General features: G+C 39.4%; 1 protein-coding gene across 11 annotated transcripts in view; it reads left to right on the top strand.

Moving 5' to 3' along the window:
- CDKL5 (cyclin dependent kinase like 5) overlaps nucleotides 1-24,117 on the top strand; it is a 1,071,204-nt gene that overhangs the window by 891,552 nt on the left and 155,535 nt on the right. For all 11 annotated transcript variants that reach the window (XM_053706416.1, XM_053706410.1, XM_053706408.1 and 8 more), the window contains one exon: nucleotides 9,502-9,691. In XM_053706416.1, coding sequence (XP_053562391.1) covers nucleotides 9,502-9,691 — 190 coding nt within the window. The remainder of the gene's footprint in view (nucleotides 1-9,501; nucleotides 9,692-24,117) is intronic.

Below are 24,117 nucleotides of genomic sequence, written 5' to 3'. Positions count from 1 at the left end.
GGTACTCTGATAGATTCAGTAGAAATAAAAAAAATTCTGACAGAGGTCAGGTTGTCAAAACTTCTAACTTCCTGCCGTGCTCTTCATTCCACTTCTCGGCCGTCAGTGGCTCAGTGTATGGAAGTAATCGGCCTAATGGTAGCGGCAATGGACATAGTTCCGTTTGCCCGCCTACATCTCAGACCACTGCAACTTTGCATGCTCAATCAGTGGAATGGGGACTACACAGATTTGTCACCTCGGATAAATCTGGATCAAGAGACCAGGGATTCTCTTCTCTAGTGGCTATCTCGGGTCCATCTGTCCAGGGGAATGAGTTTCCGCAGGCCAGAATGGACTATAGTGACGACAGATGCCAGCCTTCTGGGCTGGGGTGCAGTCTGGAACTCCCTGAAGGCTCAGGGTTCATGGACTCAGGAGGAAGCCCTCCTTCCGATAAACATTCTGGAACTAAGAGCGATATTCAATGCTCTTCAGGCTTGGCCTCAGCTAGCTGCGGTCAGGTTCATCAGATTTCAGTCGGACAACAACACGACTGTAGCCTATATCAACCATCAGGGGGGAGCAAGGAGCCCCCTGTCAATGTTGGAGGTTTCAAAGATAATTCTATGGGCAGAGGTTCACTCTTGCCATCTCTCAGCTATCCATATCCCAGGAGTAGAGAACTGGGAGGCGGATTTTCTAAGTTGGCAAACTTTTCATCCGGGGGAGTGGGAGCTCCATCCGGAGGTATTTGCCCAGCTGATTCAACTATGGGGCAAACCAGAACTGGATCTGATGGCGTCTCGTCAGAATGCCAAGCTTCCTCATTACGGGTCCAGGTCAAGGGATCCCCAGGCAGCGCTGATAGATGCTCTAGCAGCGCCCTGGTCCTTCAGCCTGGCTTATGTGTTTCCACCATTTCCTCTGCTCCCTCGTCTGATTGCCAAGATCAAGCAGGAGAGAGCTTCAGTGATTTTGATAGCTTCTGCGTGGCCACGCAGGACTTGGTATGCAGATCTGGTGGACATGTCTTCCTTTCCACCATGGACTCTGCCGCTGAGGCAGGACCTTCTACTTCAAGGTCCCTTCAAACATCCAAATCTAATTTCTCTGCGTCTGACTTTTGGAGATTGAACGCTTGATTTTATCAAAGCGTGGTTTTTCAGAGTCGGTCATTGATACCTTAATTCAGGCTCGAAAGCCTGTCACCAGGAAAATCAATCATAAGATATGGTGTAAATATCTTCATTGGTGTGAATCCAAGGGTTACTCATGGAGTAAAGTCAGGATTCCTAGGATATTATCCTTTCTCCAAGAAGGATTGGATAACGGATTGTCAGCTAGTTCCTTAAAGGGACAGATTTCTGCTCTGTCTATTCTTTTGCACAAACGTCTGGCTGAGGTTCCAGACGTTCAGGCGTTTTGTCAGGCTTTGGTTAGTATCAAGCCTGTGTTTAAACCTGTCACTCCGCCATGGAGTTTAAATTTAGTTCTTAAAGTTCTTCAAGGTGTTCTGTTTGAACCTTTGCATTCCATAGATATTAAACTTTTATCTTGGAAAGTTCTGTTTTTAGTAGCTATCTCCTCGGCTCGAAGAGTTTCGGAGTTATCTGCTTTACAATGTGATTCCCCTTATCTGATTTTCCATGCAGATAAGGTAGTTTTACGTACCAAACCTGGGTTTCTTCCTAAGGTGGTATCTAATAAGAATATCAATCTGGAGATTGTTGTTCCTTCATTATGTTCTAATCCTTCTTCAAAGAAGGAACGTCTATTACACAATCTTGATGTGGTTCATGCTTTAAAGTTTTATTTACAAGCTACGAAGGATTTTCGTCAAACATCTGCTTTGTTTGTTGTCTACTCTGGACAGAGGAGAGGCCAAAAGGCTTCGGCAACTTCTCTTTCTTTTTGGCTAAGAAGCTTAATCCACTTAGATTATGAGACTGCTGGCCAGCAGCCTCCTGATAGAATTACAGCTCATTCTACTAGAGCAGTAGCTTCCACATGGACTTTTAAACATGAGGCCTCTGTTGAACAGATTTATAAGGCGGCGAGTTGGTCTTCGCTTCATACCTTTTCTAAATTCTACAAATTCGATACTTTTGCTTCCTCGGAGGCTATTTTTGGGAGAAAGGTCTTACAGGCAGTGGTGCCTTCCATTGAAGTTCCTGCCTTGTCCCTCCCTTCATCCATGTCCTAAAGCTTTGGTATTGGTATCCCACAAGTAATGGATGAACCCGTGGACTGGATACACCTTTACAAGAGAAAACAAAATTTATGCTTACCTGATAAATTTATTTCTCTTGTGGTGTATCCAGTCCACGGCCCGCCCTGTCATTTTAAGGCAGGTGTTTTTTATTTTTAAACTACACTGCACCCTATAGTTTCTCCTTTCTCTTGCTTGTGTTCGGTCGAATGACTGGGGGTGGCAGTTAGGGGAGGAGCTATATAGACAGCTCTGCTGTGGGTGTCCTCTTGCAACTTCCTGTTGGGAAGGAGAATATCCCACAAGTAATGGATGAACCCGTGGACTGGATACACCACAAGAGAAATAAATTTATCAGGTAAGCATAAATTATGTTTTCATGATTCAGATAGGGCATGTCATTTTAGTAATCTACTGCTAATTTATGCAGACCAATACTAATAAGCCACACCAATCAATAAATATACAATAGGGCACCTGTATTCAATTAACAAATTAAGTCAAGCCAATTATCTGTACTGAAACGCCATATAAGCGCTCCTCAGTGCTCTGTGGGCATACCCTCTGATGAAGTGAATGTAATTCACGAAACGCGTAAGGGCACGCCCACATCTGACATCACTTCCTGTCCGGCGAGACCGAGCTTCAAACACTTCAGCAACGGACCCTGTCACTGACAGGCTTAAGAATCCACATCCATCCGGATATTGTGAGCCATCTAGAGCTCAAAAAAACACAAGGAATCATCTTCCAGCTGTATTTACAGCAGTTCATGTAACTATTTATTACGGTTTTCTACAATAAACACCAACTTATCTACCTGAACACTGTCGCCTAGATTTAGAGTTCTGCAGCCAAAGGGGTGCGTTAGCTACGCGTGCTTTTTTTCCCACGCACCTTTTAAGTACCGCTGGTATTTAGAGTTCACAGAATGGCTGGGTTTTCAGTGCGTTAGGCTCCAAAAAGGGAGCGTAGAGCATAATTTAACGCCACTGCAACTCTAGATACCAGCGGTGCTTACGGACACGGCCAGCTTCAAAAACGTGCTCGTGCACGATTCCCCCATAGAAAACAATGGGGCCATTTGAGCTGAAAAAAAACCTAACACCTGCAAAAAAGCCGCGTTCAGCTCCTAACGCAGCCCCATTGTTTTCTATGGGGAAACACTTCCTACGTCTGCACCTAACACCCTAACATGTACCCCGAGTCTAAACACCCCTAACCTTACACTTATTAACCCCTATTCTGCCGCCCCCGCTATCGCTGACCCCTGCATATTATTATTAACCCCTAATCTGCCGCTCCATACACCACCGCCACCTACATTATAGCTATGTACCCCTAATCTGCTGCCCCTAACACCGCCGACCCCTATATTATATTTATTAACCCCTAATCTGCCCCCCTCAATGTCGCCTCCACCTGCCTACACTTATTAACCCCTAATCCGCCTCACTCCCGCCTCAATAACCCTATAATAAATAGTATTAACCCCTAATCTGCCCTCTCTAACATCACCGACACCTAACTTCAATTATTAACCCCTAATCTGCCGACCGAATCTAGCCGCTACTGTAATAAATGGATTAACCCCTAAAGCTAAGTCTAACCCTAACACTAACACCCCCCTAAGTTAAATATAATTTAAATCTAACGAAATAAATTAACTCTTATTAAATAAATTATTCCTATTTAAAGCTAAATACTTACCTGTAAAATAAACCCTAATATAGCTACAATATAAATTATAATTATATTATAGCTATTTTAGGATTTATATTTATTTTACAGGTAACTTTGTATTTATTTTAACCAGGTACAATAGCTATTAAATAGTTAAGAACTATTTAATAGCTAAAATAGTTAAAATAATTACAAAATTACCTGTAAAATAAATCCTAACCTAAGTTACAATTAAACCTAACACTACACTATCAATAAATTAATTAAATAAAATACCTACAATTACCTACAATTAAACCTAACACTACACTATCAATAAATTAATTAAATACAATATCTACAAATAAATACAATTAAATAAACTAACTAAAGTACAAAAAATAAAAAAGAACTAAGTTACAAAAAATAAAAAAATATTTACAAACATCAGAAAAATATTACAACAATTTTAAACTAATTACACCTACTCTAAGACCCCTAATAAAATAACAAAGCCCCCCAAAATAAAAAATGCCGTACCCTATTCTAAATTTAAAAAGTTCAAAGCTCTTTTACCTTACCAACCCTTAAAAGGACCTTTTGTGGGGCATGCCCCAAAGAATTCAGCTCTTTTGCCTGTAAAAAAAAAACATACAATACCCCCCCCAACATTACAACCCACCACCCACATACCCCTAATCTAACCCAAACCCCCCTTAAATAAACCTAACACTAAGCCCCTGAAGATCTTCCTACCTTATCTTCACCGATCGGTCCTGGCTCCGAAATCTTCATCCAACCCAAGCGGGGGCTGGCGATCCATAATCCTGCGGCTGAAGAGGTCCAGAAGAGGCTCCAAAGTCTTCATCCTATCCGGGAAGAAGAGGCGATCCAGACCGGCAACCATCTTGATCCAAGCGGCATCTTCTATCTTCATCCGATGAGGAACGGCTCAATCGTGAAGACCTCCAGCGCGGATCAATCTTCTTCCTCCGACGTCCAACTGAAGAATGACGGTTCCTTTAAGGGACGTCATCCAAGATGGCGTCCCTCGAATTCCGATTGGCTGATAGGATTCTATCAGCCAATCGGAATTAAGGTAGGAAAATTCTGATTGGCTGATGGAATCAGCCAATCAGAATCAAGTTCAATCCAATTGGCTGATCCGATCAGCCAATCAGATTGAGCTCGCATTCTATTGGCTGATCGGAACAGCCAATAGAATGCGAGCTCAATCTGATTGGCTGATCGGATCAGGCAATCGGATTGAACTTGATTCTGATTGGCTGATTCCATCAGCCAATCAGAATTTTCCTACCTTAATTCCGATTGGCTGATAGAATCCTATCAGCCAATCGGAATTCGAGGGACGCCATCTTGGATGACGTCCCTTAAAGGAACCGTCATTCTTCAGTTGGACGTCGGAGGAAGAAGATTGATCCGTGCTGGAGGTCTTCACGATGGAGCCGTTCCTCATCGGATGAAGATAGAAGATGCCGCTTGGATCAAGATGGTTGCCGGCTGGATCGCCTCTTCTTCCCGGATAGGATGAAGACTTTGGAGCCTCTTCTGGACCTCTTCAGCCGCAGGATTATGGATCGCCAGCCCCCGCTTGGGTTGGATGAAGATTTCGGAGCCAGGACCGATCGGTGATACCCGGCGAAGTGAAGATAAGGTAGGAAGATCTTCAGGGGCTTAGTGTTAGGTTTATTTAAGGGGGGTTTGGGTTAGATTAGGGGTATGTGGGTGGTGGGTTGTAATGTTGGGGGGGTATTGTATGGTTTTTTTTACAGGCAAAAGAGCTGAATTCTTTGGGGCATGCCCCACAAAAGGTCCTTTTAAGGGCTGGTAAGGTAAAAGAGCTTTGAACTTTTTTAATTTAGAATAGGGTAGGGCATTTTTTTATTTTGGGGGGCTTTGTTATTTTATTAGGGGGCTTAGAGTAGGTGTAATTAGTTTAAAATTGTTGTAATATTTTTCTAATGTTTGTAAATATTTTTTTATTTTTTGTAACTTAGTTCTTTTTTATTTTTTGTACTTTAGTTAGTTTATTTAATTGTAGTTATTTGTAGGTATTGTATTTAATTAATGTATTGATAGTGTAGTGTTAGGTTTAATTGGAGGTATTTTATTTAATTTATTTATTAATAGTGCAGTGTTAGGTTTAATTGTAACTTAGGTTAGGATTTATTTTACAGGTAATTTTGTAATTATTTTAACTATTTTAGCTATTAAATAGTTCTTTACTATTTAAAGGGACAGTCTAGGCCAAAATAAACTTTCATGATTCAGATAGAGCATGTAATTTTAAACAATTTTTCAATTTACTTTTATCACCAATTTTGCTTTGTTCTCTTGGTATTCTTAGTTGAAAGCTTAACTTTGGAGGTTCATATGCTAATTTCTTAGACCTTGAAGCCCACCTCTTTCAGATTGCATTTTAACAGTTTTTCACCACTAGAGGGTGTTAGTTCACGTATTTCATATAGATAACACTGTGCTCATGCACGTGAAGTAATCTGGGAGCAGGGACTGATTGGCTAGACTGCAAGTCTGTCAAAAGAACTGAAAAAAGGGGCAGTTTGCAGAGGCTTAGATACAAGATAATCACAGAGCTTAAAAGTATATTATTATAACTGTGTTGGTTATGCAAAACTGGGAAATGGGTAATAAAGGGATTATCTATCTTTTAAAACAATAAAAATTCTGGTGTAGACTGTCCCTTTAATAGCTATTGTACCTGGTTAAAATAAATACAAAGTTACCTGTAAAATAAATATAAATCCTAAAATAGCTACAATATAATTTATATTGTAGCTATATTAGGGTTTATTTTACAGGTAAGTATTTAGCTTTAAATAGGAATAATTTATTTAATAAGAGTTAATTTATTTCGTTAGATTTAAATTATATTTAATTTAGGGGGGTGTTAGTGTTAGGGTTAGACTTAGCTTTAGGGGTTAATCCATTTATTACAGTAGCGACGAGATTCGGTCGGCAGATTAGGGGTTAATAATTGAAGTTAGGTGTCGGCGATGTTAGGGAGGGCAGATTAGGGGTTAATACTATTTATTATAGGGTTATTGAGGCGGGAGTGAGGCGGATTAGGGGTTAATAACTTTATTATAGTAGCGGTGCGGTCCGCTCAGCAGATTAGGGGTTAATAAGTGTAGGCAGGTGGAGGCGACGTTGAGGGGGGCAGATTAGGGGTTAATAAATATAATATAGGGGTCGGCGGTGTTAGGGGCAGCAGATTAGGGGTACATAGCTATAATGTAGATGGCGGTAGTGTACGGAGCGGCAGATTTGGGGTTAATAATAATATGCAGGGGTCAGCGATAGCGGGGGCGGCAGATTAGGGGTTAATAAATATAATATAGGGGTCGGCGGTGTTAGGGGCAGCAGATTAGGGGTACATAGGGATAACGTAGTTGGCGGCAGTGTACAGAGCGGAAGATTAGGGGTTAAAAAATTTAAATATAGTGGCGGCGATGTGGGGGGACCTCGGTTTAGGGGTACATAGGTAGTTTATGGGTGTTAGTGTACTTTAGAGCACAGTAGTTAAGAGCTTTATAAACCGGCGTTAGCCCAGAAAGCTCTTAACTACTGACTTTTTTTCTGCGGATGGAGTTTTGTCGTTAGATTTCTAACGCTCACTTCAGCCACGACTCTAAATACCGGCCACGATCCCATTGAAAAGATAGGATACGCAATTGACGTAAGGGGATCTGCGGTATGGAAAAGTCGCGGCTGGAAAGTGAGCTTTAGACCCTTTCCTGACTGACTCTAAATATCGGCGGTAGCCCAAAACCAGCATTAGGAGCCTCTAACGCTGGTTTTCATGGCTACCGCCCAACTCTAAATCTAGGCCTGTGAGCTTTTCAGAGCTCAAAACCACCACAAGGAATCTACTTTCAGCTGTACTTACAGCAAACTTATCTACCTGAACACTGTGAGCTTTTCAGAGCTCAAAACCACCACAAGGAATCTACTTTCAGCTGTACTTACAGCATCCTATACCACCATATCACCAACTTTTATCAGCCAGCTGTTTTTGCATCAGCCCTGATAAGAAACTCACTACCGGATTTAAAGAAATATACTATATTTCATCTGCTCACCTATTCTGTCCCTGATCTGGACTAATTTTAAAGGGGATTTCTGTTTATCATTTTTTATTGGACATTGGAAAATAAAAATGTTTTTATTTAAAATTTCACTTTGTGTCCTTGCAAGCATCATTTATACACATCTCATGAGGGCTGCAATCCACAATTGATCTCATAGTATGTAAACTGAGCACTAATCGATTTGCATACATAAAGTTTACACCATACTCCAGAGAGGAGAAGCCTTTCAAGTATAAAGAAGGTGAAAAGAAATAAACAGCAACAAGGAAAGAAATTCAGCAACAAGAAATAAAGTTTCTCTACCTTACTCCAGAGAGGAGAAGTTTGTCTGAAATACCAACATATTTCTACTCCAGGGATATCAAGATTTCCACCTGCCAAAAGTTTCTGCATACCAGCTGGAAACAACACAGATAGGGATTACATCCCCTCCACGCTTCCAACATACCTCACATGTTTGAGGTTAAACAAGGTGAGCACATTTAAAACTCACTTTTAGTTTTTGATTGACCATAATTTGGTTTTGTTTTGTTTTTCTCCATTCTATGTGCGCTGAACTCTGAAACTCAACTCCATATATATATATAGTTATTTTCAGCAGATTGGTTATGAATTTATATAAATATGGCTCCATGTTTTTGTTTTTAGAATCATAGGGTTGGGTACAAATTACAAATTCTGCTGCCTTATGTTTCTTCTATTATGATTAATATAGAGCCAGCTGTGTTCGATTTGTTCATGCATACACATATTATTCAGGCTGTGAGAAATACTAAGTTGCCAGTCCCCTTTGCTCAGATGCATACCGTTCAATATTAGTTTATGCAAAGGCTTAATTTCCACCATCAGATCATGAATATTTGTATTATTCTCCTACAGTTGATGCTGCTATTTCGTGTTTGGGAAAGAAGTTTTTTTTTTTTTTTCTGGGGATGATGCTGTATTTAAAGACTTTATGGATAGGAAAAAAGCAAAAAAAAAACCTAAAGATAGCCTTTTTTGTTAAAGGTGCAATATACCTTTGCTGGCTGTGTATTCTATTCATGAAGCCAAGAAGTAATTGTAAGCAGAAATAGAAAAATATCTCATTACAGAAATACAGTCATAGGCTTTGGTGGGCATAGGTGCTAACATTCATTATGTCTTCTCCTCTTCTTTTTTTTTTTTTTTCTTTTTTCTTGGAAAGACAGATTTCCCATCTGTTAACATACTGTATATGCATTAAAGTGCATAACAATATAATCTAACGGATTCTGTTATGATGAACTAATACAAACATTCAATCCTCAATTATTCAATCACAACAGTTGGTTGTGGTATATTTAAGTCCAAGACGCTATTTTGTGGAGGCCTTCCAAGCTTTTAAATATATATTTGTTTTGTTATAAACACATGAAAGTACTAAATGAAATCTGTGCTCATACTGTTCAGAGTATTCATTGTTTTAATGGGAAAAGTGTATTAAAGAGACAACTTGGTAGAATCTCCTTAAGTTTATGTGGTTATTCTTTCTTTTAGAGCCCCTTATGGAAAAGCAGTTGACATGTGGTCTGTAGGCTGCATCCTGGGAGAACTTAGCGATGGGCAGCCTCTTTTTCCTGGAGAAAGTGAAATTGATCAGCTTTTCACAATCCAGAAAGTGTTAGGACCCCTTCCACCTGAACAAATGAAACTCTTTTACAGTAATCCTCGATTCCATGGAATGAGAGTGAGTATATAGGATCTGTTGTGCTAATGTTACATAATCGTGTGTGTTTGTTGTTTTATTGTAAGACAATATATAACTTTTATAGGAAGGGCAGTTAGTCATATTGCATATTTATAGTGGATGGGTGCTGTGTATTAATTTATTTACAAAGAAAGGTGAACTCCACCAGAGAATATTCTTATACACTCTTGTCCACAATTGCAATAGGTTTACAACATGTTTTTTTTTTAACTTAAAGGAACAGTCTACTTGAAATTTTGTATTGTTTAAAAAGATGGATAATGCCATTTTTACCAATTCCCCAGTTTTGCATTACCTACACTGTTACATTAATACACTTTTATCTATATAATTACCTTGTATCTAAGCCTCTGCAGACTGCCCCCTTATCTCAGATTTTTTGCATTTTAGCCAACCGGTGCTGATTCATAATTAACTCCAGGGGAGTGAGCATAATGTTTATCTATATGGCACACATGAACTAGCACTACTGTCTAGCTGTGAAAAACTGTGAAAAGGTTAATAGGCAGCCTTCAAGGGCTCAGAAATTAGCATATGAGCCTACCTTTGATGATGAAAGTAAATTGGAAAGTTGTTTGAAATTGCATGCCCTATCTTTATCATGAAAGTTACATTTTGAATTGACTGTCCCTTTAAATTTTAATTAGAAGATAAAAATATTTTAATCCAGGTGGCAAAAAAGAACAACTCACAAAAAAAGACAGAGGAAAAAATACTTTATAGGGTACAATTAAGTACAATTCTCTTACCAGTTGAATACATATAACTTTATTGGGCTTACATTAGAATCCTTTATCATTAAAGGGACATGAAACTCAAATTTATTTCTTTAATGATTTTTAAAGTTCGCGCAATTTTCGAATTTACTTTTATTATCTAATTTGCTTCATTCTCGATATACTTTGTTGAAAATCATATCTAAATAGGCTCAGTAGCTGCTGATTGGTGACTGCACATAGATGCTTCATGGGATTGGCTAACCCATGTGCATTGCTATTTCTTCAACAAAATATATCTAAAGAATGAAGAAAATAAGATAATAGAAGTAAATTAAATGTTGTTTAAAATTGTATTCTCTACCTGAATAATGAAAGAAACATTTTGTGTTTCATGTCCCTTTAACACACATACATGCTATTCTTCCAGAATTCTGTCATCGGCTGATTCTGTAGACAATATTATACCTTGCAGATAATTGTTTGTAATATGAATGTTTAATTGGTTAGATTACACCTCTTGTGACTTATTCGTATAATAATTAATGGGACAAAAAAAAAGTTTAAACAATTTAAAACTGCAGCATTTGACTTATTCACGTATTCCTTTTGTAATGGGCGATATAGCCAATTAGAATGTGTAAACTCTGACCATCAAACGCTAACAAAGTGTGCTCTTGATGTGGCCTGTGAAACTCTTAAACCCATGTGCAGAGACAGGCACTTTATCTACAGCAGTATAAGCAGTGGATTACAATGAAACTTCCTGTGCAGTTCACTTCTTATATTGCTGTGTATGGAGTCCCGGTCTCTGCACTGTGTATGGAGTCCCGGTCTCTGCACTGTGTATGGAGTCCCGGTCTCTGCACTGTGTATCGAGTCCCGGTCTCTGCACTGTGTATGGAATCCCGGTCTCTGCACTGTGTATGGAGTCCCGGTCTCTGCACTGTGTATGGAGTCCCGGTCTCTGCACTGTATATGGAGTCCCGGTCTCTGCACTGTATATGGAGTCCCGGTCTCTGCACTGTGTATGGAGTCCTGGTCTCTGCACTGTGTATGGAGTCCCGGTCTCTGCACTGTGTATGGAGTCCCGGTCTCTGCACTGTGTATGGAGTCCCGGTCTCTGCACTGTGTATGGAGTCCCGGTCTCTGCACTGTGTATGGAGTCCCGGTCTCTGCACTGTGTATGGAGTCCCGGTCTCTGCACTGTGTATGGAGTCCCGGTCTCTGCACTCTGTATGGAGTCCCGGTCTCTGCACTGTGTATGGAGTGCCGGTCTCTGCGCATACATACATGCTGATTTGGAAGAGGAAGAAGATTGCTTGGCCTTGTTCCAACTGGATTAAATTTCCAGGAAGATCTGGAAGATTCAGGTCATTGTAAGGAGGAAGATTTTGGTTCCTAAATTGACAAAAGGAACAAAAATGGACTATTTGTTCTATATTGTCTTATCCTGAGGGAGAAACCGTTCCTTTTCCTCCAGACACATTGGAAATGATGTCAAGACAAGGTCCAAATAAATTCTTCCTTAAAAAAGAAGAGATAAAAGTCTGTTTATGGATACTCTGTTTGACTTCATAAAGCCCTTTTGGTCAGCACTGCTAAATCAAGTAATTAGAATAAAATTGAATTATGTAACCAATAGGACCACAAATAAGTGCATTAGTTGACTTTAGAAGTTTCAAACAATTTTGAAAATGTTCATACACAGAGTCTTCTGGCATTTGTTCAGACAAATTGTAACACCAAAGAGCATACACAACTACTACAGAAGCAATTCTTGCTGAATAATGTCTTTCAATGAAAGGTTACCAATTTCATGTTTATATGGCTCCTAAAAAATGTAATGTCCTCTGAGGGAATAGTAGTGAATTTGGCTAAAGCAAATAGCACCATCCTCCACTGTAAACGTTTCCCAAAGCTCTACATTAAAATCCAGAAAAGCAAACATCTTATTAAATTTAGAGAATGGATTCAAAGAAGAGACCAGGAACAGGGAAAAAAACTCTTGTGACTTAGCAGAAGGTTTAAAAATAAAATCCACTTATTTGGAAGGACTTCCCGCAGACGATTTAGAGTCTTGGATGCCTAATGCGCATAACACCTCTTTAAACAAAGAACTAAGATGTTTAGGCTCAAACATGAAAGAGTTAGACTCTGTGTGGTAGATTTACTAATCATGGTCACTCAACCTCGCTAAATGCCGACAGCATTGTGAAATACTTGTGCAGTGCCGCCCCCGGCCAATCCGAGTGGATTGGTATGATTTCAGTCCGCCACCTGAAAGGTGGCGCAGAAGTTAAGGAGCAGCGGTCTTACGATTGATGCGTCTTAAAGGGACAGTCTAGTCAAAAATAAACTTTAATAATTCAGATAGGGTATGCAATTTTAAATAACTTTCCAATTGACTTAAATCATCAAATTTGCTTTGTTCCCTTGGTGGTATTTTAATTAAGCTAAACCTAGCTAGGCTCAAACTGATTTCTAAACCGTTGAAAACCGCCTCTTAGCTCAGAGCATTTTGAAAGTTTTTCACAGTTAGACAGTACTAGTTCATGTGTGTCATATAGATAACATTGTGCTCACTCCCTTGAAGTCATTTAGGAGTCTGCACTGATTGGCTAAACTGCATGTCTGTCAAAAGCACTGAGATGAGGGGGCAGTCTGCAGAGGCTTAGATACAAGGTAATCCCAGAGGTAAAACATATATTAATATAGCAGTGTTAGTTATGCAAAACTGGGGAATGGGTAATAAAGGGATTATCTATCTTTTAAAACAATAAAAATTCTGGTGTAGACTGTCCCTTTAACTTCCGGTTCAGGCAAGCCTGAAACAATGGTTGTAGAATACAGCATCCGCTGCATAATAAATGCATAATAAATAAACACAGAAAACAACCTGAGTCTAAAAACTATATGGGTGTCCACAAGTGTTATGATTATGCAGAATACCCTGATAATGTAACTTTAGGATGACTTTCAGACAGAGAACTTTTGCGCATACTTGATTGAGGCATAGCAGCCACTGCTACAGAGCACACAAACCTTTTAATCCTGCAAAATAGAAATTTAATTTGTGCATACTTGGAGGAGGTATAGCCGTCACAACTACAGAGCGCACAAACCTTTAAATCCTGGAGCAAAATCCAAAGCACTCCCTTGTATTGAAGAAACAGAGGGAGGACAGATTTCTTTAGTGGCAAGAGCAGCATTAGACTGTTAGATTGCCTAATGAGATTTATATTGTAAATATGAACTGGTAACAATCCTGCAAAATAGCAAATAAAATGTATCAGTGGATCTACCCTCTAAAGGATTATGTAAAGTAGTAGGGACACATTTCAGGGACACATACAGAAACAGACAAAATGAATGAAGACAAACACTTTTTTTTCACTCTAAATACATGTAAAACGGTAAATAAAATGTATGGAAACAATGTAACTGGGACCTTGTAAAATAAAGCCTGAGATATGAGACAGACATCCTTGGGAATAAGTATTAAAGGACCACTAAGCAGAATAGCACAATCAGCAAATTAAGAATAAATAGGCAATGCATAAGCACTTAGATTGAATTTACATGAGTAGTAATTTTTTTTCTGACAAATTTCAAAGTTAATTTTATTTTCCTTCCCATTGCATCATGTGACAACCATAAGCCAATCACAAAATGCATATGTGTTTATTATGTAGGAGTATCAGTAGGAGCTGGTGCCTTAGAAAGTGTGCATATAAATGGATGTAAATTGGAAGGTTTTTATAATTTTTACTTTAGTAGTTATTTTAAAGGGAAAACTCTTTGTGCAATAATAGTAAATAATAATATTGCACTGCCTAAAAATGTAGTCCAGCATAATACTTAAAAATATCTTACCATGGAGAAATAAGACAGTTGCACCCAGCAACTAAAGTGCAGTTGAGGAATTTCAAAACGAAAGGGAAATAGCCCAGTTACTAACTGTAACTGCTGTATTAATTCACTTTTAAAAAAAACTTTTACTATGTATATAACAGAGGGTTGCATTGAGGTGATAGTCCCAAGTGAATTATCTGAATAGATATTGCAGCTATTACCACATAAAGTTTCCATAATTACTAGACTAAGTATAAAAAGTCTATGTAATAAAAGGTGGAATTAGTATGTTACATATGTATGTCCCTTGGCTATGAATGACCTCAAAATTGGTGTACCTACAACAGGGTCGGCTCCAGAACGAATTAAATGGGGGGGGGGGGGGGCATTTTTTTCACAAGGGAGCACACATTTACAAAGCATGTATGAGAGTCAAAATAAGAGCATACCTACATATTCTGCAGGAAAGTGTAGCTTCTGGCTGGCTTATCCCCCACTATTAACATTTGGAGAATATGTGCTAAATCACTAGGTAAAAGAATGAAGTCTAAATCCTATGCAGTGCATTAAAACATTAAACTTGAGACCCCCAGTGCAATAGCTCCTTAAAAACAATTCACCCGTTAATCACCATGATCCAAAACCCCTTAAACTCATTCTCAAATCTCAATCATGTCCCCTAAACAGCCATGCACCCCAAACCCCCAATGCAATGAACCCCTTTGTTTGCAATAGCAGTGAGGATATTAGGTTTTCAGGTACTGGTAATTTTGTAGATTAGATTTAGCTATACCTGTTTCGCAATAACTAATGGATATCAGGCTACTTAATACAACCTATGTACTGTTAACCCTTTAAAAATATGATTGTATCATATAAATATCCTATAATATAAAAGGCCAAGTGTGTTTGTCCGAAGCTGTCATGTGCAGTAGAGACTGCACAAGGACAAACACACCTGGCCTTCAGCAGACTAACCTCCTGGCATCTGGGACCGACCGTGCGTGACAGGGGCGGTGCTGGGCGTGATGTAGGCGTGACAGGGGCGGGTGTGACACGGATGGGGTCAGTTGTAACGTGGATGGGGCCATGAAAGAGAGAGTTCAAAAGAGGGGGGATAGAGAGAGAGCAAAAGAGGGGGGATAGAGAGAACAAAATAGAGGGAGAGAGACAGCAAAAGAGAGGGGGGAGGGAGAGCAAAAGAAAGGGTAGAGAGAGTGCAAAAGAGGGGAGATAGAGAGCAAAAGAGAGGGAGAAAGACAGCAAAAGAGGGGGGGAAAGGGGGAGAGTGCGCAAAAGAGAGGGGTGAGAGCACAAAAGAGAGGGGGGAAAGATAGGGGAGAAGATAGGGGGGAGAGAGAGAGAGCAAAAGAGAGGGAAGAGAGAGAGCAAAAGAGAGGGGAGGGAGCAAAAGAGAGGGGGAGAGCGCAAAAGAGAGGGGAGAGAGAGCACAAAAGAGAGGGGGGAACAGAGAGAGCAAAAGAGAGTGGAGAGAGAGCGCAAAAGAGAGGGGAGAGAGACAGCAAAGGAGAGGTGGAGAGAGACAGCAAAAGAGAGGGGGATAGAGAGAGCAAAAGAGGGGGGATAGAGAAAGCAAAAGAGGGGGGATAGAGAGAGTAAAAGAGGGGGAGAGAGAGCAAAAGAGAGGGGGAGAGAGAGCAAAAGAGAGGGGGAGAGAGCAAAAGAGAGGGGGGAGAGAGCAAAAGAGAGAGGGGAGAGAGCAAAAAAGGAGGGGGGAGAGAGAGAGCAAAAGAGAGGGGGAGAGAGACAGCAAAAGAGAGGGAGAGAAACCGCAAAAGAGAGGGGGGAAGAGAGCAAAATAGGGGGGATAGAGAGAGCAAAATAGGGGGGATAGAGAGAGCAAAAGAGGGGGAGAGAGACAGCAAAAGAGAGGGGGAGAGAGCAAAAGAAAGGGGAGAGAGAGCAAAAGAGGAAGGATAGAGAGAGCAAAAGAGGGGGGGGGATAGAGAGAGCAAAAGAGAGGGGGGTGAGAGAGAGCAAAAGAGGGGGAGAGAGACAGCAAAAGAGAGGGGGAGAGAGCAAAACAAAGGGGAGAGAGAGCAAAAGAGGAAGGATACAGAGAGCAAAAGAGAGGGGGGTGAGAGAGAGAGAGAGAGAGAGAGAGAGAGAGAGAGAGTGCAAAAGAGGGGGGATAGAAATAGCAAAAGAGGGGGGATAGAGAGAGTAAAAGAGGGGGAGAGAGAGCAAAAGAGAGGGGGGAGAGAGAGCAAAAGAGAGGGGGAGAGAGCAAAAGAGAGGGGGAGAGAGCAAAAGAGAGAGGGGAGAGAGCAAAAAAGGAGGGGGCTAGAGAGAGCAAAAGAGAGGGGGAGAGAGAGAGCAAAAGAGAGGGGGAGAGAGACAGCAAAAGAGAGGGAGAGAAACCGCAAAAGAGAGGGGGGAAGAGAGCAAAATAGGGGGGATAGAGAGAGCAAAATAGGGGGGATAGAGAGAGCAAAAGAGGGGGAGAGAGACAGCAAAAGAGAGGGGGAGAGAGCAAAAGAAAGGGGAGAGAGAGCAAAAGAGGAAGGATAGAGAGAGCAAAAGAGGGGGGGGATAGAGAGAGCAAAAGAGAGGGGGGTGAGAGAGAGCAAAAGAGGGGGAGAGAGACAGCAAAAGAGAGGGGGAGAGAGCAAAACAAAGGGGAGAGAGAGCAAAAGAGGAAGGATACAGAGAGCAAAAGAGAGGGGGGTGAGAGAGAGAGAGAGAGAGAGAGAGAGAGAGAGAGAGAGAGTGCAAAAGAGGGGGGATAGAAATAGCAAAAGAGGGGGAATAGAGAGAGCAAAAAAAGGGGGGAGAGAGAGAGCAAAAGAGAGGGGGGAGAGAGATCAAAAGAAAGAGGGGAGAGAGCAAAAAAAGGGGGCGAGAGAGTAAAAGAGGGAGGTTAGAGAGAACAAAAGAGGGGGGGAGAGAGAGCAAAAGAGAGGGGGAGAGAAACAGCAATAGAGGGAGAGAAACAGCAAAAGAGAGGGGGGACGAGAGCAAAAGAGGGGGAGAGAGAAGCAAAAGAGAGGGGTAGAGAGCAAAAGAAAGGGGAGAGAGAGAGAGAGCAAAAGAGGAAGGATAGAGAGAGCAAAAGAGGGGGGATAGAGAGAGCAAAAGAGAAGGGGTGAGAGAGAGAGAGAGAGAGAGAGAGAGCAAAAGAGGGGGGATAGAGAGAAAAAGAGAGGGGGAGAGAGAGAGCAAAATAGAGGGGGGAGAGAGAGCAAAAGAGAGGGGGGAGAGAATCTAAAAGAGAGGAGAGTGCAAAAGAGGGGGGATAGAGAGAGAAAAAGAGGGGGGATAGAGAGAGCAAAAGAGGGGGGAGGGAGACAGCAAAAGAGAGGTCGGGAGACAGCAAAAAAGGGGGGAAAGAGAGAATGAAAGAGGGGGTTAGAGAGAGCAAAAGAGAGGGGGAGAGAGACAGCAAAAGAGAAGGAGAGAAACAACAAAAGAGAGGGGGGAAAGAGATCAAAAGAAAGGAGAGAGCAAAAGAGGGGGGAGAGAGACAGCAAAAGAGAGGGGGGAGAGAGAGCAAAAGAGAGGAGGGAGAGCGCAAAAGTGAGGGGGAGAGAGAGGGCAAAAGAGAGGGGGAGTGAGATCAAAAGAGAGAGGAGAGAGAGCAAAAGAGAAGGGTGAGAGAGAGAGAAAAATAAAGAGAGGGGGAGAGAGAGCAGAAGAGAGGGGGGGGGCAGAGAGAGCAAAATAGAGGGGCCATAGAGAGAGAGAGAGCAAGGGGTGGAACCGCTGTACTGCAAAAAATGGCCCGTGTACACTAGTAAGTCTATAAATGGCTATGCCTCAAAAGTGCACTTTGATCTTAGGCCTGGCCTAAGATCACAGTGCACTTTTGAGGCGTCGATAGAAGCCAGTAGCAATTTATAGACTTATATTTATATAATACAATCATATTCTTAGCATGGTCTATTGTTTAAGAAAATGAGTAACTCACAATAGTTAGGTAACATTAATAGGGTTAAAGACAAGTCCAAAAAGTCTCTAACTTCCAATTCCAAATAAGAGGACATGGAGCTCCTTGCAGATGCGTGATACAACCTCACAGTCCGGCAGCTAACCCCGCCCCCAGCATGCAGCATTACATAACAATTCATTATTTTATTTATTATTTTTAATGTGTATGATCATATTAATATTTTTTGTGTGGCCAGAGCATTCCATTTGGGTGGGCATTGCCCCCCAATGCCCCCCTTGGAGCCGACCCTGCCTACTAATAGCCTGTGGGCTATGAGTGCAAGAAATGGCTGCACTTACCTCAGATGCACACAATCTACCGTGCATAGTAACTGCAGAAAATACTGCTTCTGGTAGAGAAAAAATAGAATGCCGAGATACAGCGCTACACTACCCCCAAAAAAGGGTTGTGTTGCTAAAGATGGTGTCCACGACTATAGAAATATATGGATAAAATAGATCTATATTATATAAAACGTTAAAACATTTAAAAAGGTTAAAAAAGGGTTATGGGTGTGAAATACAATTTAGAAATACAATTTAGAAATATTATAAAATTAACAATCGTTTTATTAACATAAAATTAAAATAGGTATCCAAACTGATGGATTGTCCCATACAATGTTCAAGGAGTACTGGCCCATACAAAATCCAATAAGTAACGTCCCATACAGAAATGTCCAAAAAAATATATATGTGTCCAAAAAGACAGTTAGTGTTCCCAAAAATATAATAAGTAAAAGTTCAAGGCTGAGTGTCTAAAAATTAAAAATCCAAAGCTGAGTGTCTAAAAATTATGTGTCAGTGACAATCCAAATGTATATATATGTATATGTGTATATATATATATGTGATGTGTTGAAAACTCCAATCCAGGTGAAAAAATCAATAAATTGTGAAAAAATATATATATGAAAAAAGATAAAAAGATAAAAAAAAAAAATAATAATAATAATAAAAAAAATTATAAAAATATAAAAAATATGAGTTGTGATCAGCAACCCATATAGGGAAAAAAATAAAAAAAAAAAAATATATATATATATATATATATATATATATATATATATATATATATATATATAATAAGTTGATGTAGTGAAGGTGTACACCTAAAAATGTGTCCTGAAAAATAAACAAAAAAGGCTTATGAAAGCCCTTACAAATTGGTAAAACCTTATGAAGAAAAATGTATGAAAATATAAAAAATTATGAAGTGCAGTAGTCAAATAATTGTGAATAGCTCCAAATAAATCCAAATGTGAATGTATAAGGTGCTGGGTTGATGTTCCTCTTCTCAAAGGGTTATCAATGTATTGGGATATCCTCCTGTACCTAAAAAAGTGTACAGAAAATGGACATAGTGCAATAAAATCACCATAAAAAAGCAATATAAGTATTCTACTCACCAGATATGTTCTGAACTGCAATACCAGTATATAGCCAACGCGTTTCGGTCCTCAGGGACCTTTCTCAAGACTGGTAACAGCTGTCTGGCTTCTACACCTTAAATGTATTCTAATAGCCAATAGAATGGTTTGTAAATTTGCGCCAAAATTTCGTGGCAAAAATTTGCGCTAAAAATTCGCGCTATGAAACACATTCCCAAAGTTAGTTAATATGTTAGCCCCCATCTTTAGTGTGTCCCAATTTGTGAACTTATGTTTTTACATGTTTCCATAATTCTCCTTACATGTTTCTACATGTTTCCATAATTCTATTTGTGTGTCCCCTTACCGGATGTTTATACCGGATATTCATACCAACCGGAAGTGACGTTTACTTGCAGACCGGAAGTGACGCGCGTGGTGCGCATACACCTCCAGACGATCGTTAAGCGTATTTACCAGTTTGGGCAAACTATGAACATTTTCTTAATAACTCAAAGGGGATATTGGGTACAATAGTTGGGCAGGTGTCAATAATGCCTAATCGGTGGGTAAAAGTATAAATATATCAATATGTGGAAATGTGAATCTACCAATATATAAAAAGTATATATTGAAGTAAAAATTAAATTGTCTGAAAACACATTATAAATGTGGCCTATATAAAGATGCTCCATATAACAAATATTCCATATATAAAATCTCCTATATGAAAAAATATATATTTAGAAATGTATAAATATATAAATATATAAAAATATAAATATAAACAAATGTAAACAAACGTGTTCTATATAAAAGACCATTATATAGACATTGGTATTGGTAGCTCAGAATATCTGGTTAAATATAAATAAGTACAGATATATGCAGATTCATATATCGGTACTATGGTATTGGTTAACATTGTGGAAATGGGACATACTAATGTACAAAGGATTTTATACAAAAATATATATATATATATATATAACCTAAATATATGCACAAAAATGTGCAAAGATTTACATTCTTTTAAAATGTATTGCATTGGAAATCGGATTTATCCATATACACCCTATAAATATTAATAATATTACAACATACTAAAACCATAATTCCCCTACTAAAATCTAAATGGAGGGGTAAAACTTGAGAGTCTCAGTGTCTTGTGCTAGTTAAGGAGTCTGCCAATAGGTTTGGGGATGGTAAATGGACTTCCCAAATACAGTCTAATAAATTCAAATATATGTTATAAAACCTTGTTTTTTAAAACCTTATTTAAAAAAACATTTAGGACCTTATAAGATCCTTTAAAACTTTCTTTAAAACCATTCTAAAATTTCTTTTGTTTTAAAAATGTCTTTTGTTTTTTAAGGAATTCTTTTGTTTTTTAAAAAATTCCTTTTATTTTAAAATTAAGAATGGAGCTTTTGGTTGAAACAGTCCACTTTCTTCCCATCTTCTCATATTTTCAAATGTCTTGTGGAGAGTCAGTGGGGGATAAATTTGAAGAGGAGTATTTTTGCTTCTTTTATAGTAGGTGGAATATTTCCGTATTGCTGTTTAAACCTTTGGGGAAGGTGCAGTCTAGAAGGAAGATCCACTTTGATTCTACTCTCAGAAGTTGTCTTTCAAAATCCCCCCCTCTCCAATTTTTAGTGGGTCTACTAATGCCCATATATTTGAAGGTTTTGTTACTTCCTTTATGTGTTTCTTTAAAATGTTTGTATAGCGGAAAATCTTCCTTTCCCCATTTTATCTGTAAAAGATGCTCGCGGATTCTGTCTCGAAGTTTCCTCGAGGTCTGCCCTACATATTGTAATCCGCATCCACATTCAATTAAGTATATGATGCCCGAATCCTGGCATCTAATCATTTCTTTCATATTAAAAGACTCATGTGTAATATTAGATTTGAATGTGTGACTCTTCTTGCCATGTTTGCAAGCTTTGCATGAAAGGCAAGGAAAGAAACCTTTTAATCGTTTCCCATACAGGTCATTCATTGTGGTTTTCCTGGTCACTTTGGGGATACTGGGGGCGATCATTGTTTTAATGTTTTTCGTTTTTCTGTAAATGAATGTTGGAGATTCTTTTAGATCCTTCCCAATTATGTTATCCTCTTTCAAAAAGTGCCAGTGCTTCTTTATTATTTTTTCTATTATAAACCTATTTTCGCTGTATTCAGAAATGAAAGGTACCTGTATGATGTTGTCCCTTTCTAGAGTCTTATCCTTATTTTTATATTTCAACATAGACCCTCTCTCCATTTTCTCCACTTCTTCAATCGTTCTGTTTATGGTTTCCACATCATATCCTCTTTCTATGAATCTTTCTTTTAGGACCTTTGACTGTTCTTTCCATTTCTCTGTGTCTGAGCAATTCTTTCTGATTCTCATTGGCTGTCCTTTCGGGATGTTTGATTTCCATCTGTGATGGTGACAGCTGGTCTGATGGATGTAATTGCTACAATCCACATCCTTGAAGTACGTGGAAGTAGACACTCTTCCTTCTTTATCTTTATGTCTAAGTCCAAGAAGTGGATATTGTTCTTACTTATCTCGTACGTGAATTTTAAGTTCATAGTGTTATTATTCATCACACTAATAGTGTGTTGGAGATCTTCCACAGATCCTCTCCATATAATGAGGATGTCATCTATATATCTTTTGTATAGGACCAGGTCTGCGCCAGCTGGGCAGGAGTCCCAAAAAAGGTTCTCCCATTTTCCCATATACAAGTTAGCGTAGCTAGGCGCAAACCTGGTCCCCATAGCTGTTCCGCATATCTGGTTGTAGAACACTCCTCTATCGTTGAAATAATTATGACTGAGGATATAGGAGATACCCTCCAGAACAAACTTTCTTTGTTCCTGACTCAATTCACTGTCCTTTTCCATGAAATATTCCACTGCTTCTAAACCCAAATCGTGTGGAATACTCGTATAAAGAGCAGTGACATCACAGGTAGCTAATATGTATTGGTCATCCCATTCCAGACTATTGAGTAAATTCAGGACTTCCGTAGAGTCCTTAAGATAGGATGGTAGTTTTTGTACATGTTTCTGAAGTCTCCTATCAATATATTCTGATAGGTTGCAGGTGATGGAACCAATACCGGATATGATAGGCCTTCCGGGGGGGGTTATCCAACCTTTTATGTATTTTAGGAAGGTAGTAGAATACAGGTATCCTTGGGTGTTTCATAGATATATACCTGTATTCCTGATTGTTGATAATACCTCTCCTTTTTGCTGACAGAAGTATGGAGTCTAGTTCTTCTTTATATCTTCTTGTGGGATCTGAGTTTAGGACCTCATAAGTCTCAGAATCTCCTAAAATTCTGTCTGATTCTTTGTTGTAATCTACTTTATTTAGGATTACAATACCCCCTCCTTTGTCTGCCGATTTGACTACAATGTCTTTGTTTTCTTCTAGACTCTTGATGGTATCTGTTTGTGTCTTAGTCATATTATGGTGGAACTTCCTAATGTTGTTGTTATTCAATCTCTTTATATCATCACATACTACGTTTTCAAATGTTTCGATGTGAGGTCCTTTATGTGAAATGGGGAAGAAAGTGGACTTTGGTTTAAGGTCCGTATAGTTAGGCTTATCTTGTATCTGATGCCCAGTCTCTCTTATATTTATGTTGGATTGCGAATTTGTTTTTTCTAATGCAGATTTACAAAAAAAATCTTTTAAGGGTAAGTTTCCTTAACAATTGTTTGACATGTGTATAGGTCTGGAATTTGTCCAGTCCCCTTGATGGAGCATACGATAGACCTAAGGCCAATACTTCATTGTCCTTATGGCTTAGAGTTGTGTTACTTAAATTATATATCCCTCTGTTCTTTGGATTTCTTGAATCATTATCGTAAGAACTAGTAGAGGGTAAGGTAATTGGTTCACTTTCATATGTAATATGTGCCTGAGGTGTTATTTGAGACTTCTTTTTTAGCCTTATCCCTGCTCTTCTACCTCTATGGGTTTTCTTTTTTGACTTGGGGTTGAGGACTCTTCTACATCTTGTGTTCTGTTTTTTCTCTTTGACTGTTTGTTTCTGTCTGAGAGTGCCAAAGGGCCTTCCCCTAAAAAATGTTGATTATCATGATTTATGGTAGTGCCTGATGGTTGAGTATTCAAATTCCTCAGGACTGAAGGGGCAGGGCTGTTTAAATCATCCATATGCCTCAGATTCTCAAATCTGTTGGTATTCGGTGTAGGAGTATCAACCCAAATATTTCTAGATCTGTTATTATAGGATTCCCTATGGTGATAGCTCTGATTATCTCCAAAATGTACTTTTGGGTACATTTGTTTGTGTCTGTTTTTGTAACCATAGTTGTCTCTATTCTGGTAGGTATCTCCTCTCTCATAAGATGGGAACCTAGTATGTGGTGGGTTGTTAAAAGTGGTAGGTGATCTACCCCTAAAATCCTCACCTCTTGTTTGTGTATGTTGATATGTCCCCTTGTAGTCTCCTTGTCTGAAGCGATTATCATATCCCTGATATGG

This window comes from Bombina bombina, chromosome 3 (assembly GCF_027579735.1).
Source record: "Bombina bombina isolate aBomBom1 chromosome 3, aBomBom1.pri, whole genome shotgun sequence".
In the NCBI taxonomy this organism is placed as follows: Eukaryota; Metazoa; Chordata; class Amphibia; order Anura; family Bombinatoridae; genus Bombina; species Bombina bombina.
This window is presented reverse-complemented; position numbering and strand designations above follow the sequence as displayed.